The sequence below is a fragment of the Muntiacus reevesi genome, chromosome X (assembly GCF_963930625.1).
Source record: "Muntiacus reevesi chromosome X, mMunRee1.1, whole genome shotgun sequence".
In the NCBI taxonomy this organism is placed as follows: domain Eukaryota; kingdom Metazoa; phylum Chordata; class Mammalia; order Artiodactyla; family Cervidae; genus Muntiacus; species Muntiacus reevesi.
The window spans coordinates 71,519,549-71,536,307 of record NC_089271.1 but is presented as its reverse complement, the minus strand read 5'-3'; the positions used below and the strand labels follow the sequence as shown (position 1 = coordinate 71,536,307).

Genomic DNA, 16,759 nt, shown 5'->3' with positions numbered 1-16,759 from the left:
TGCAATTTATGGATCTTTGTGCATCAAATCATAATTGCATTATAAATTTTGATATTTTGTTGTGGTAGTCTGGAAACACAATATATCTTTTTTACCCTAATAGGGGCATCAAGAGCAAGAGGGTGAATCCTCTGAGTCTGTTATTCCAGGACAACAACAAGATTCATCTCTTTGTGAGGTATGCCTAGTAATCTCTTAAAAGGTATATATGTTCTGATTTTTTGTGTGTTATTTTACTTTTTTAAATCTCCATACTGTAAATAAACCTTGTAATTTGTAAAACTGTTTTCCAACTTTGCTCTCTGTCTTTTTACCTTTGCTTAAGCTTTTGGTTGTTACTTTTTTTTTTTTTTAAATAATGCATGTTCTTAAGAGTTCTTTGTAGCATCTAGGCAAGTGTTTGTTTCTATAGATGTAAAGCTACTGTAGCAGAGTAGAAAACATCAGTTACACAACATAACTATGTCTGTAATAGCAGCTGATTATTCTGAGTAGGACTTTATTCAGCAGGCTGAGTGGGTCTTTTGAGTTTTGACCATCATGTTATACAAAGTACCTATAATTTTTCTCTATGAGAAATCTTTGTTTCATAAACCATATTATATTGGAATACACTTTTTTTAATTTAAGCCAAAAAATTGAAAATATATTAATGCATTAAGATCAATTCTGTTTTCTTGTACTTAGAAAAATATTTTTGCCCTCATTTTATAATACCTTTCTTCTGTCCCGCCTTCTGGCCCTTTGGCTTCTCCTTTGAGAGAAATGTGCTTTTGCTTCTTAATGATTCTAAATAGGATGAAGGCGCTAATATTGGCTATGGTTTTCACTCCAAAGCATGTTTATTATTGGTGGTAGTGGTATATATAAGACATAAATTCCAGATGTAGTTCCATATGATAACCCTAAGAACATCTTAAGTAAACTTGAAATACTTAGGCTAAAATAGAATCTTCTCCCACCCTTAACTAATGAGTTGGCCAAAAAGTTTGTCTGGGTTTTTCATAAGGTTGTTACAAAAAACTTGAAGGAACTTTTTGGGCAACCAAATAAAAATCAAGCTAATTATGAATCTGAGACTGAAGACTTTAGATGAAGCAAAAGTGTCACATTTATTAAAAAACAAAAAGGAGAAATACACAGACGTGATCAATTTAATTATAACCTTCAACTAATGACAGTTTAGGGAGAACGCCCTCTTGCCAACTCCCTGGCACATTTGCTCAATGAAAGTAGAAAATGGGGTTATTCACACAGAATTAAATAATTTGATGTCACAAATTAGCTACCTATTTTTTTAAATTTTATTATTTTTTTCCATTTATTTATATTAGTTGGAGGCTAATTACTTTACAATATTGTAGTGGTTTTTGCATACATTGATATGAATCAGCCATGGATTTACATGTGTTCCCCATCCTGAACCCCCCTCCCACCTCCCTCCCCATCCCATCCCTCTGGGTCATCCTAGTGCCCCAGCTCCAGCTACCTATTTTCAAGATACTCTAAACTATGTAGTGATGAAGTCAGTGGCTGTGGATTTTCTGTTCTGTCCCTTGAGAGAGTCAGTGGTTTTTCATTGAAGGGTGAGGGCTAAGGATCTTCCACAGAACCCTACTACTTCCCTGGGCCACCAAAAGACCTCTATTAAATAGATGATTTGGGGGCTAGGAAGAGGTAAGTAGCAGATTAAAGAGCAGTATATTTATTTCATGGCGATGCAAATCTCAGTCCCATTGTTTTGTGTAGTATTGTTACTTAGCCTTTGTGCTTAATAACACATTCTATTTTGTAGGATCATCATGATGTTATAGACACTCCTATGGACTTCAGCACTGTGAAAGAAACATTGGAAACAGGAAACTATGGTAGTCCTCTGGAATTTTATAAGGATGTTCGCCAAATATTCAGCAACTCCAAAGCTTACACCTCTAATAAAAAGTCACGGGTATGAAGAACCATTATTAGGTGGATTAATTACCTAGATGTTTAGTTATATATATCAGGCAGCTTTCTATAACTAGTTTTAAAATTGCTAAACAAGTATGTACTATCATTCTGATGTAGTTTCTGAACTTTGATTCTCAGTACTTTCTCTGAAACAGTTTATCAAGCAAGCATTAAAGAGAAATTAAGCTGCCCCTCTTGCTTTCTCCTACTTGCCTCTTTACTCTTAAATAACACCCTATTTGCCAAAACGAAGTCAAAGAAAGGAATAGTAGAAATTTGAGTACTCTTTAATATGTTCAATAAATAATTTAATAAAAATGGTTGGCAGGATTAGTTTATATGAAGTATTTAGATTAGCTCTGAATATTTGTTCCCTTTATTATAACAAATTAATGAACTATATTGGGAAATTATAACTTTATTCATACTCACATTTAATGTAAGGCTTTTTTATGTTCTATCATAACTTACACATCTTAAGAATAATGTAATTTTCATTTTTTTTATCACTAGTATCGATTAACTTTTAAATCAGTTGCACAGTAGGTATATACATGGTCACTTCTACTTCATATAAAATGAATTTTTACTGATTTCTGCACACATAATTTTTCATGCTTTTTTCCCTATATTTTCTGCATATTTCTAAAATAAATGTAGATTTATTTTCTACATTTACATGTGTACTTATAAATGTTTATATATCTTTTAGTAGGATTTACATTTTGAAACCTTTCTAAAAATATATAATGAACATTTTCCCATTTTATCATTACTTTTTGAAGACAGAAGTTTTAATGTCTCCATTGTATTCCACCATATAGGTGGTTTTCTGTTGTTTAACCAGCATCCTATTGCTAGAGATACAGGTTGTTTTAAATTTTTCACTTTAGATGGATAATGCTGTGGCTAACATCTTTAACATCCTTGAACTTAGTGAGCATGTGTAATTCTTTGATATTACCTTAGGATAAATTCCTAGTGAAGAATTTATTAGCCAAAGGATGTGTATATTTTAAGGATTTTGGCATGTATAGCCAATTGTCTTTAGATTTTGTTCAGGTTAAAATATCCACTGGCAATGTATAAGAATGTGTTTTCCTGCCCTTCCCAACACTGGATATTATCTTTTGAAAATCCTTATTATTTGTAGGTGAAAATGGCTTCTTGTTTTAATTCTTCAGGAAGAACTTTTCAAGTGTAGAAGTAGCACATATATTATGTCTGACAGGATGATGTTGATATTGTTCAAGCATGTTTATAACCTTTTGTTTTTATATAATTGAAGTAGTTGGTAAAACAAGACTAATTTCTACCTTTTCAGATCTATAGCATGACACTGCGATTGTCTGCCTTATTTGAAAGTCGTATTAAAAATATCATCTCTGAATATAAGTCAGCTATCCAGAGTCAGAAGAGGAGAAGGCCACGGTACAGAAAACGTCTAAGAAGCAGCAGCAGTTCATTATCTAGTAGCAGAGCTCCTAGGTATATTACACTGATGTAGCAGTTTAGTTTTCAAAACATTTTGTATGTATTACCTTACTTCTTAAAGTTTATTAACTACTTTGAGGGAATCTCAAGACCCAAGAGGTTTTTTTTTCTTTTTTGTTTTTTGTTTTTTTTTTAAGAACTCTTAAACCTGTGTAAAGATGGAGCTGGTAACCTAAAGCTTTGTTTATATGAATTTTACTATACTAAAACCTTTTTTAAAAAATTTGTAATGACTGAAATTTAACTCTGTCCTATTACTAGTTTGAAGTATTTCATTTAAATTATATTGTATTTCTTCTATGCTTAGCTTAGGCATTTTGTAACATACTATCTATCATAATATATTGCTACTAGAAAAAAGAACTGTTCATTATTATATATTTTTACTTATAGTCCAAAAGGGAAACAGAAGCAAATGAAGCTGCAGCCTAAAAATGACCAGAATACCTCAGTGTCTTATGCCAGGACTAGCTCTCCTTTCTCATCTCCTGGTAAATATGTCTTTTATTTTTGGTGTTCTGTATTTTAGCTAAATACTAAGGATATAGAAGAGGCAGTGTGGTTTATAATGCAAAGGGTAATGGATATGGATATAGAAAAGTTGCATTTTACCCCTAGTTCTTCTATCTCTGTGGCCCTAGGTAAGATATTAGGTCATAGTTTCTTTATTTTTAAAGTGAGGGTGTTAAGACTAGATAAATTTTCAAATAACTTATGTTTAAAATTATGTGACTTTATGATTTTTAACTTCTGTAATATCTCAGACCACTCATCTGCAATATATTTTCCAACATAAAAATTGAAGAGTCATTATGTGAGGAAGTAGTTTCCTTGGAAACATTTTTTTGACATTCTGTGCTTGAAAGTTTCAGTTTCGTTCAGCTCAGTTGTGTCCTACTTTTTGTGACCCCATGGACTGCGGCATGCCAGGCCTCCCTGTCCATCACCAACTCCTGGAGTTTACTCAAAGTCATGTCCATTGAGTTGGTGATGGCATCCAACCATCTCATCCTCTGTTGGCCCCTTCTCCTCCTGCCTTCAGTCTTTGCCAGCATCAGAGTCTTTTCAAATGAGTCAGCTCTTCACATTAGGATGCCAAAGTGTTTTAGTTTCAGCTTTAGCATCTGTCCTTCCAATGAATATTCAGGACTGATTACCTTTAGGATACACTGGTTGGATCTCCTTGCAGTCCAGGGACTCTCAAGAGTCTTCTCCAATACCACAGTTCAAAAGCATCAATTCTTCAGTGCTCAGCTTTCTTTATAGTCCAACTCTCACATCCATATGACTATTGGAAAAACCATAGCTTTGACTAGATGGGCCTTTGTTGGCCAAGTGATGTCTCTGCTTTTTAATATGCTGTCTGGGTTGGTTGTAACTTTTCTTCCAAGGAGTAAGAGTCTTTTAATTTCATGCTGCAGTCACCATCTGCAGTGATATTGGAGCTTAAAAAAGTAAAATCTGTCACTGTTTCAACTGTTTCCCTGTCAATTTGCCATGAAGAGATGGGACCAGATGCCATGATCTTAGTTTTCTCAGTGTTGAGCTTTAAACAAACTTTTTCACTCTCCTCTTTTACTTTCATCAAGAGGCTCTTTAGTTCTTCTTCGCTTTCTGCCATAAGGGTGGTGTCATCTGCATATCTGAGGTTATTGATATTTCTCCCGGAAACCTTGATTCCAGCTTGTGCTTCATCAAGCCTAGTGTTTCTCATGTTGTACTCTGCATATAAGTTAAATAAGCAGGGTGACAATATACAGCCTTGACGTACTCCTTTTCCTGTTTGGAACCAGTCTGTTGTTCCATATCCTGTTCTAACTATTGCTTCCTGACCTGCATACAAATTTCTCAAGAGGCAGGTCAGGTGGTCTGGTATTCCCATCTCTTGAAGACTTTTCCACAGTTTATTGTTTATTTCCACAGTTTATTTTGATCCACACAGTCAAAGGCTTTGGCATAGTCAATAAAGCAGAAATGTTTTTCTGGAATTCTCTTGCTTTTTTGATCATCCAGCAAATGTTGTCAATTTGATCTCTGGTTCCGCTGCCTTTTCTAAATCCAGTTGGATCATGTGGAAGTACTTCATCTGGAAGTACTGGCTTGGAGAATTTTGAACATTACTTTATTAGCATGTGAGATGAGTGCAATTGTGCGGCAGTTTGAGCATTCTTTGACATTGCCTTTCTTTGGGATTGGAATGAAAACCGACCTTTTCCAGGCCTGTGGCCACTACTGAGTTTTCCAAATTTGCTGGCATATTGAGTGCAGCACTTTCACAGCATCATCTTTTAGAATTTGAAATAGCTCAACTGAAATTCCATCACCTCCACTAGCTTTATCGTAGTGATGCTTCCTAAGGCCCACTTGACTTCGCATTCCAGGATGTCTGGCTCTAGGTGACTGATCATACCATCATGATTACCTGGGTCGTGAAGATCTTTGTTGTATAGTTCTGTGTATTCTTGCCACCTCTTCTTAATATCTTCTGCTTCTGCTATTAGGTCCATACCATTTCTGTCCTTTATCGAACTCATCTTTGCATGAGATGCTCCCTTGGTATCTCTGATTTTCTTGAAGAGATCTCTAGTCTTTCCCATTCTGTTGTTTTCCTCTATTTATTTGCACTGATCACTGAGGAAGGCTTTCTTATCTCTCCTTGCTATTCTTTGGAACTCTGCATTCAAATGGGTATATCTTTCCATTTCTCCTTTGCCTTTTGCTGTTCTTCTTTTCACAGCTACTTATAAGGCCTCCTCAGACAGCCATTTTACTTTTTTGCATTTCTTTTTCTTGGGGATGGTCTTGATCCCTGACTCCTGTACAATGTCATGAACCCCCATTGATAATTCTTCAGGCACTCTGTCTGTCAGATGTAATACCTTGAATCTATTTCTCACTTCCACTGTATAATTGTTAGGGATTTGATTTAGGCCATACCTGAATGGTCTAGTGGTTTTCCCTACTTTCTTCAATTTAAGTCTGAATTTGGCAATAAAGAGTTCATGATCTGAGTCACAGTCAGGTCCCAGTCTTCTTTTTGCTGACTGTACAGAGCTTTTCCATCTTTGGCTGCAAAGAATATAATCAATCTGATTTTGGATTTGACCATCTGGTGATGTCCATGTGTACAGTCTTCTCTTGTATTGTTGGAAGAGGGTGTTTGCTATGACCAGTACGTTCTTTGGCAAAACTTTTATTAGCCTTTGTCCTGCTTCATTCTGTACTCCGAGGCCAAATTTGACTGTTACTCCAGGTGTTTCTTGACTTCCTACTTTTGCATTTCAGTCCCCTATAATGAAAATGACATCTTTTTTGGGTGTTAGTTCTAGAAGGTCTTGTAGGTCTTCATGTAACCATTCAACTTCAGCTTCTTCAGCATTACTGGTCAGGGCATAGACTTGGATTACCATGATATTGAATGGTTTGCCTTGGAAACAAACAGAGATCATTCTGTTGTTTTTGAGATTGTACCCAAGTACTGCATTTTGGACTCTTTTGTTGACTATGATGGATATTCCATTTCTTCTAAGGGATTCTTGCCCACAGTAATAGATATAATGGTCATCTGAGTTAAATTCACCCATTCTAGTCCATTTTAGTTCTCTGATTCCTAAAATGTTGATGTTCACTCTTGCCATCTCCTGTTTGACCACTTCCAGTTTACCTTGATTCATGGACTTAACATTCCAGGTTCCTGTGCAATATTGCTGTTTACAGCATCACACTTTGCTTCTATCACCAGTCACATCCACAACTGGGTGTTATTTTTACTTTGACTCCGTCTATTCATTCTTTCTGGAGTTATTTCTCCACTGATTTCCAGTGGCATATTGGGGACCTACCGACCTGGGGAGTTAATCTTTCAGTGTCCTATCTTTTTGCCTTTTCATACTGTTCATGGGGTTTTCAAGGCAAGAATACTGAAGTGATTTGCCATTTCCTTGTCCAGTGGACCACATTTTGTCAGAACTTTTCACTGTGACCCGTCCGTCTTGGGTGGCCCTACATGGCGTGGCTCATAGTTTCATTGAGTTAAACGAGACTGTGGTCCATGTGATTAGATTGGTTAGTTTTCTGTGATTGTGGTTTTCAATCTGTCTGCCCTCTGATGGAGAAGGATAAGAGGCTTATGGAAGCTTCCTGATGGGAGAGACTGACTGAAGGAGAAACTGGGCCTTGTTCTGGTGTGAGAGGCCATGGTTAGTAAATCTTTAATCCAATTTTGTGTTGATGGGTGGAGCCTGAAAGTTTAATGATGTAATAAACCATTTGTTCTCAAAATATTCATATTTTCTCCTTCAAACAACTTGTAATTTTGATGTTAGAGTGAAATAACTGAGTGAGCTATAGTTTTAAAAGCAGCCTTTTTAGTTTTTATGAAAGCATAATTATGTTAACATTATAGTCTTTTTTAAAATGTTAAGTTTCAGATGCTGCTGAAGGGCTTTCACTGTATTTACTTGATGATGAACCAGATGGGCCATTTTCTTCATCGAGCTTCAGTGGATACAACCGAAGTGGAAATAACCATGACCCAGGGAAAGCCAAATCATTTCGAAATAGAGTTTTGCCGATTAAGCAAGGTAAGAAATAAATGTGAACAGGGCATTTATTCTTTGTTCCTTTAAGACACATCCTTTAAAAGCTGATATATTTAGGTAGTAAAAATTAGCATTTCCTTAAAATTAATGAGGATTTCAATATTGTCAAATCTGAGTCAGATAGGATTTCATATGCACATTTCTAAACATATCTTAGTCTTTTAAAATAAAATTTAAAATGAATAGGGAAGAAAAACTAAATAAAGTGATCTTTCCTTGAGCATATAAAACCCAGACTATTTGATATATTTAAGATTGTTCATTTTTTTAAACCACATTAAGAAAAAAGGAAAAAGTTTTCCAGTATCATCTTTAAATAGGCCTAATATTTCTAAGGGCTACTCATATTTTACAAAGGGTTTATGTTGAAAAATGAGCCTTCTTTCAGTCAACACCCACTTCTGAAACCTTCTTTTTGTTTTCCAGTTAAATAACTCAGATATTCTCTTTCTCCGGGGCCTGCTCTCTCAATAATTCAGGGGTTTTCAGACTCCTCTACCTATTTCTTGATAATCCACAGAGGTACTTCAGAAATTCTCAGAAGAACTTTCTCCATTCAACCAGACCACTCTTTTTTTTTTTTTTATTTCATGTTATGAACTTTCATGTAACTTTCATTTGAAGAATCATTTTCATTGCTAAAAAGGAAATCACTGACTTAATAATTCATTATCATGTACATCCAGTTTGGACCATGTCTGGGGGCATCAGTTATAAGTACTAAACGTTATGCAAACTTTATGTTGTAGACCCTGACCATGTTCAAAGGAAGTTCTGGTGTAGTCATCTGTTTGAAGTTTGGAAGAATGATTAATATTCTTTTACAAATATCTTTTTTGGAATATATACATTCTAATTTATATAAGTTTTAATGAAAGATTAAGTAGTTTATTACTATTAAAGTATTAAATAGCTTAAAAATATATATTCTATAGTTATATTTTGTTGTGACAAATATTGAAGCATCTGATTACTTTAAAATAGTTAGTGCCTTTATTTTTCCCAGTCTATATCTTTACCTTCACCTTTGATCCTGCTATACATTGTATATTCATTGCCACTTCTCTTTCTGTCCTTTCCTTCACTGTCAAGCTTTTAGAAAGAATAGCTTCTACTTTCCACCTCTGTTTTCTTTCCATCTAAACATCCCTTTATTCTCTGTAGTCTGACCTCTGCTACCACCACTCCCCAAAGGCTATTCTCCTCAGAATCACCAGTAATCTTCAGTGACCAACCAGTGTCCTTTTCTTAGTACCCCACCTCCTCAATCTCTCTATATCTTTGCATGCTATTGACTACCTACTCTAGGAACTCCACTGCTTAGCTTCTATACTCTACTGATTGTATATCTCTGTTTCACCCATATTTCTACATTTTGTCTTTTCTTTGGCCCTTCATGCCTCCTATTTGCAATTTCTCACTTTTTTTTGTCTTCTACAAATAAAGGAATCTAATAACTACATCAGTCGTGTTTATGCTAATGACTCCAAATTCATGCATCTAGCCCTAACATCTGTTTGTTCTATCAGTATAATTTATAGTACTTCCTAAAAAAAGTTTCCCTTGTGTGCTTAGCATCCATTTTTCTGTTTCAGGTGTGCTTCTTTCTCTGCACTCACTATTTTAGTTAATGACACCGTCATCCTCCGTGTCATCCACCTTGAAATCTTACAACGTTCTTTGACTAACCTTTTATCCCTCATAAATGTCACTTTCTAAGTTTTGTAAATTCTACAACTTTTTAATATCACTTAAATCTCTTGTCTACAGTTCATATTGCTATCCCCATAGTTTCTAGCCTAGTCTAGTAGTCAACGTGGGTGGTCACAATAAGATACTACAGACTGGGTAGCTTAAACAACAGATATTCATTTTTTAGCAGCTTTATTGAGATACCATTTGGCATTTAAAAATTGTATGTTTAAAGTGTACCACTTGATATTTTGTTATATATATGCACTGAGAAATGGCCACCAGAGTCAAGCTAACATTATCCATCACCTCTACATAGCCACTGTGTGTGTGTGTGTGTGTGTGTGTGTGTGTGTGTGTGTGTGTGCGTGCGTGCATGTGTGGAGAAGATTTAAAGTCTAGCCTCTTAGTGAATTTCAGGTATACAATACAGTATTAACTGTTGTCACCATGCTGTATATTTGATATCCAGAATTTGTTCATCCAGAATAACTGAATCTCTGTACCCTTTTACCAACACCTCCACATTTTTCCTCCCTCCAGCTCCTGGCAGCCACCATCCTACTCTTTGCCTCTATGAGTATGACTATTTTAAATTATACATATAAGTGATATTGTGCAATATTTCTTTTTCTGTATGTTGCTTATTTTGCTTACCCTAACGTCTTCCAGTTCCATGCATGTTGTAAATGGCAGAATTTCTTTCTCTCATCCATTCATCTGTTGGAAGATAGGTTGTTTCCATGTCTTGCCTCTTATGAATACTGCTATATTGAACATGGGAATACAGACATGTCTTCAAGATCCTGATTTCTATTTCTTTGGATATATGCCCAGAAGTAGGATTGCTAAATCAAATGGTAGTTCTGTTTTAGGGAACATCTGTACTGATTTCCATAATGGCTGTACTGATTTACTTTCTCTCCAACAGTGTGTGAGGGTTCCCTTTTCTCTTTATCCTCACTAATACTTGTTATCTTTTTTCAATTTAGTATTTTATTATTTAGTTTTTAAAAATTTTTGTCTGTGCTGCACAACATGTGGGTTCTTAGTTCCCTGACCAGGGATTGAACCTATACCCCCTGCATTGAAAGTGTGTAGTCTTACACACTTAGCCATCCTAACAGCTATGAACTGATACCTGATTGTGGTTTTGATTTGCATTGCCCTGATGATTAGAGATGTTGTACACCTTTTCATAAATCTGCAATAGACATTGTTTTCTCACAGTTCTGAAGGCTCAAAATCCAAGATCAAGGTGCCAGCAGGGTTGGTGTCTGGTGAGGACTTTCTTCCTGGCATGCTGATGGCTACATTATCCCTGTGTCCTCATGTGGCTTTTTCTGTCTATACACAGTCAGGGAGAGCCAGCAAGTACTGGTGTGTCTTTCTCTTAAAAGGATGCCAGTCCTAGTGCATTAGGGCCCATCTACCCTTACGATTTCATTTAATTTTAATTATTTCTATAAGGGCCCTGTCTCTAAACACAGTCATATTCAGGGCTAGGACTTCAACATATGTATTTGGCAAAGGTAGGGAGGGCACACAAAATTCAGTCCATAACACTTAGACTATTATACCAATCTTGTAATTATGGTTACCATACAACCCTACTCTTTTTTCTCTCCAGTTTTTCCAGTTCACTCTACTGTTTTCCTCCTACCCTGCTTATCTTTGCCAATTATTTTTTTTATTTCTAAATGTTGAAATATACCAAGTCTCAGCCCTCAGCCACCTTCTTGCTCTCTCCATGAGCTTTCTCAGTTCTCTTCACCCTAAATGTTACCTCTTTATTGAAAATTTCCAAAACTATATCTCCAATTCTATCCAAGTCTCCCTTGATTTCTAGACTGCTATATCCACCTGATTTTCTTTTTCTTCTTAAAATGCCTTAAGAGTTCTAATAGTATTTAAATCTGAAATCTCCATTTTTTTCCAACAACTTGCCCAAACCTATCCTCCTTCATTGTTCTCTAACCAAGCAAAATATCTCCACCGTCCTCCACCAAGTAATTCAGGCCATAAAACCTTGGAGTTGACTTTCCTTTTTGCTTAGCATTTCATATCCAGTCAGTTAACAATTCCTGTCAGTGTGAACTGTAAGTGTTGGTTCTGATAGCTCCTCCAGAAGGAAATATGTAAATCCAATCACTTCTCATCACCTCAATTGGTAAATCTCTTATAATATCTTACATATCATGTCTATTACAGTGTACTGCCAATTGATCTCTGCTTCTAATCTTGCCCCTTCTCTATTCTGTTCTCTGTACAGCAACCATTGGTGTTCAGTTGCTCAGTCGTGTCCAACCCTTTGTGATCCCATGGACTGCAGAATGCCAGGCTTCCCTGTCCTTCATCATCTCCTGGAGCTTGCTCAAACTCATGTCCATTGACTCAGTGATGATGCCATCCAACCAACTCGTCCTATGTCATCCCCTTCTCCTCCAACCTTCAATCTTTCCCAGCATCAGGCTCTTTTCTAAAGAGTTAGCTCTTCGAATCAGGTGGCCACAGTAATGGAATTTCAGTTTCAGCATTAGTCCTTCCAATGAATATTCCAGGGTTGATTGCCTTTAGGATTGACTGGTTTGGTCTCCTTGCTGTCTAAGTCTTCTCCAACACTACAATTCGAAGGCATCAATTCTTAGGCACTCAACCTTCTTTATGATTTAACTCTCACATCCATACATGACTACTGGAAAAATCATAGTTTTCACTAGATGGACCTTTGTCGAGAAAGTACTGTCTCTGCTTTTTAATATGCTGTCTAGGTTGGTCATAGCTTTCCTTCCAAGGAGCAAGTGTCTTTTAATTTCATGGCTGCAGTCACACCCTGAAGTGATTTTGAGCCCAAGAAAATAAAGTCTGTCACTGTTTCCATTGTTTCCCCATCTATTTGCCATAGCACAGCAACCATCAGTTCAGTTCAGTTCAGTCACTCAGTTGTGTCCAACTCTTTGTGACCCCATGGACTGCAGCACACCAGGTCTCCCTGTCCATCACCAACTCCTGGAGTTTACTCAAACTCATGTCCATTGAGTTGGTGATCCAATCCAACCATCTCATCCTCTGTCATACTTTCTCCTCCCACTTTCAATCTTTCCCAGCATCAGGGTCTTTTCAAATGAGCAGGTCTTTGCATCAGGTGGCCAAAGTATTGGAATTTCAGCTTCAACATCAATCCTTTCAATGAATATTCAGGACTGATTACCTTTAGAATAGACTGGTTGGATCTCCTTGCAGTTCAGGGACTCTCAAGAGTCTTTTCCAACACCATAGTTCAAAAACTTCAATTCTTCAGCACTCAGCTCTCTTTATATTCCAGTTCTCACATTCATACATGACTACTGGAAAAACCATAGCCTTCACTAGGTGAAACTTTGTTGGCAAAGTAATGTCTCTGCTTTTTAATATGCTGTCTAGGTTGGTCAGAATTTTTCTCCCAAGGAGTAAGTGTCTTTTAATTTCATGGCTGCAGTCACCATCTGCAGTGATTTTGGAGTCCAAAAAAGTGAAGTCTGCCACTGTTTCCAGTGTTACCCCATCTATTTGCCATGAAATGATGGGACTGGATGCCATGATCTTAGTTTTCTCAATGTTGAGCTTTAAGCCATCTTTTTCACTCTCCTCTTTCACTTTCATCAAGAGGCTCTTCAGTTCTTCTTTACTTTCTGCCATAGGTGATATCATCTGCATATCTGAGGTTATTGATATTTCTCCCAGCAATCTTGATTCCAGCTTGTGCTTCATCCGGCCCAGTGTTTCTCATGATGTACTCTGCATATAAGTTAAGTAAGCACAGTGACAATATACAGCCTTGACGTACTCCTTTTCCTATTTGGAACCAGTCTGTTGTTCCATGTCCAGTTCTAACTGTTGTTCCCTGACCTGCATACAAATTTCTCAAGAGGCAGGTCAGGTGGTCTGGTATTCCCATTTCTTGGAGAATTTTCCACAGTTTATTGTGATCCACATAGTCAAAGACTTTGGCATAGTCAATAAAGCAGTAGATGCTTTTTTGGAACTCTCTTGCTTTTTCGATGATCCAGCAGAGGTTGGCAATTTGATCTCTGGTTCCTCTGCATTTTGTAAAACCATCTTGAACATTTGGAAATTCTCGGTTCACGTATTGCTGAAGCCTACCTTGGAGAATTTTGAGCATTATTTTACTAGCGTGTGAGATGAGTGCAATTGTGTGGTTTGAGCATTCTTTGGCATTGCCTTTCTTAGGGATTGGAATGAAAACCGACCCTTTCCAGTCCTGTGGCCACTACTGAGTTTTCCAAATTTGCTGGCATATTGAGTGCAGCACTTTCTCAGCATCATCTTTTAGAATATGAAATAGCTCAACTGGAATTCCATCACCTCCACTAGCTTTGATCATAGTGATGCTTCCTAAGGCCCACTTGACTTCACATTCCAGGATGTCTGGCTCTAGGTGAGTTTTCACACCATCGTGATTATCTGAGTCATGAAGATCTTTTTTGTATAGTTCTGTGAATTCTTGCCACCTCTTCTTAATATCTTCTGCTTCTGTTAGGTCCATACCATTTCTATCCTTTATTAAGTCTATCTTTGTATGAAATGTTCCCTTGATATCTCTGATTTTCTTGAAGAGATCTCTAGTCTTTCCAGTCCATTGTTTTTCTCTGTTTCTTTGCACTGATCACTGAGGAAGGCTTTCTTATCTCTCCTTGCTATTCTTTGGAACTCTGCATTCAGATGGGAATATCTTTCCTTTTCTCCTTTGCTTTTTGCTTCTCTTCTTTTCACAGCTATTTGAAAGGCCTCCTCACATAGCCATTTTGCTTTTTTGCATTTCTTTTTCTTGGGGATGGTCTTGAACCTTGTCTCCTGTACAATGTCATGAACCTCCGTCCGTAGTTCATCAGGCACTCTTATCAGATCTAGTTCTGTAAATCTATTTCTCACTTCCATTGTATAATTTTTAGGGATTTTATTTAGGTCATACCTGAATAGTCTAGTGGTTTTCCCTACTTTCTTCAATTTATGTCTGAATTTGGCAATAAGGAGTTCATGATCTGTGCCACAGTCAGCTCTTGGTCTTGTTTTTGCTGACTATATAGAGCTTCTCCATCTTTGGCTGCAAGGAATATAATCAATCTGATTTAGGTGTTGACCATTTACCATTTAGGTAATGTCCATGGGTAGTGTCTTCTCTTGTGTTGTTGGAAGAGGGTGTTTGCTATGACCAGTGTGTTCCCTTGGTAAAACTCTAAAGTATTTACATTTACCCTGCTTCATTCTGTACTCCAAGACCAAATTTGCCTGTTACTCCAGGTGTTTCTTGACTTCCTACTTTTGCATTCCAGTCCCCTATAATGAAAAGGACATCTTTTTTAGGTGTTAGTTCTAAAAGGTCTTGTAGGTCTTCATAGAATCATTTAACTTCAGCTTTTTCATCATTACTGGTCAGGGCATAGACTTGGATCACCTTGATATTGAATGGTTTGACTTGGAAATGAACAGAGGTCATTCTGTCATTTTTGAGATTTCATCCAAGTACTGCATTTTGGACTCTTTTGTTGAGTATTATGGCTACTTCATTTCTTCTAAGGGATTCTTGCCCACAATCACAGAAAACTAACCAATCTAATCACATGGACCACAGCCTCGTTTAACTCAATGAAACTATGAGCCATGCCGTGTAGGGCCACCCAAGATAGATAGGTAATGGTGGAGAGTTCTGACAAAATATGATCCACTGGAAAGGGAATGGCAAATCACTTCAGTTTTCTTGCCTTGAGAACCTCATGAACAGTATGAAAAGGCAAAAAGTTAGGACACTGAAAGATTTAACTCCTCAGGTCGGTAGGTCCCCAATATGTTACTGGAGATCAGTGGAGGAATCACTCCAGAAAGAATTAAGAGATGGAGCCAAAGCAAAAACAACACCTAGTTGTGAATGTGACTGGTGGTGGAAGCAAAGTCCAATGCTATAAAGAGCACTACTGTATAGGAACCTGGAATGTTAGGTCCATGAATCAAGGCAAGTTGGAAGTGATCAAACAGAGATGGCAAGAGTGAATGTTGACATTTTAGAAATCAGATAACTAAAAGTAACTGGAATGGGTAAATTTGACTCAGATGACAGCAACCATAGCACTCTTTTAATGTAAATTAAATACTGTCATTCTCTAGCTTTAAAATTATACACTGGCTGTCATCTACTTATTTCCTATTTTTACTCTTCTACTCTTAGTTTTACTGGTTTTTCTTTCCTCCAGTGGAAGTCCAGATATCACCTCATTCAGTTTTTTTCTCAAAATACTGCCTCAGCCGAAAAGTCTTCCCTAGCCATTATACATATATTCACACTCTTTTCTTTACCCACTTTTCCTTTTCTTTATAACCCATTTTAGTACTTCAAATTATTTATTTGCCTGCTTCATTGCCTGTCAGGCTTTCCACACTAAAATATATAACATAAATTCAAAGAGCAAATACTTTGTCTCATCATTACCATATTCCAAGGTCCAAACAATGCCTAGTTGATAGTAGGTAGTCAGTAATAATTGTTGAATGCATGCATAAAATTATTCTGAACACGTGCCCATGTTCCCTTTTAGAGTTCAAGCCCTTAAATTTTTGCCTAGCTTTTTCATCCTCCGTCATCCCTACACAGTCCCTTCATCCCTGCAAAAATTAGTCAGACAAAAGTAAAAACCTTAGTATCTTCCATTTCAGCAGCTTCCCTGGTCACCTAGTGATAAAGAATCTGCCTACCAATGCAAGAGATGTGGGTTTGATCCCTGGGTTAGGAAGACCCTCTGGAGGAGGAAATGGCAACCCACTCCAGTATTCTTGCCTGGGAAATCCCATGGACAGAGGAGCCTGTCGGGCTGCAGTCCACGGGGTTGCAAAAGAGTCAGACATGACTTAACATCTAAACAACATCTTCCATTTCAAAAAGATTTAAATTCATACTCGAACACTCTGTATGGTTTTACCCCATCTATATTTGGGCACCAAATATTTTTTGATAGATTGTTTCTTTAGTT

At 36.9% G+C, this 16,759-nt stretch overlaps 1 protein-coding gene across 2 annotated transcripts in view; it reads left to right on the top strand.

Moving 5' to 3' along the window:
* The window catches only part of BRWD3 (bromodomain and WD repeat domain containing 3), a 139,315-nt gene that overhangs the window by 115,519 nt on the left and 7,037 nt on the right, over positions 1–16,759 (top strand). For both annotated transcript variants that reach the window (XM_065916561.1, XM_065916562.1), the window contains 5 exons: positions 104–178; positions 1,796–1,948; positions 3,275–3,438; positions 3,838–3,935; positions 7,869–8,027. In XM_065916561.1, coding sequence (XP_065772633.1) covers positions 104–178; positions 1,796–1,948; positions 3,275–3,438; positions 3,838–3,935; positions 7,869–8,027 — 649 coding nt within the window. The remainder of the gene's footprint in view (positions 1–103; positions 179–1,795; positions 1,949–3,274; positions 3,439–3,837; positions 3,936–7,868; positions 8,028–16,759) is intronic.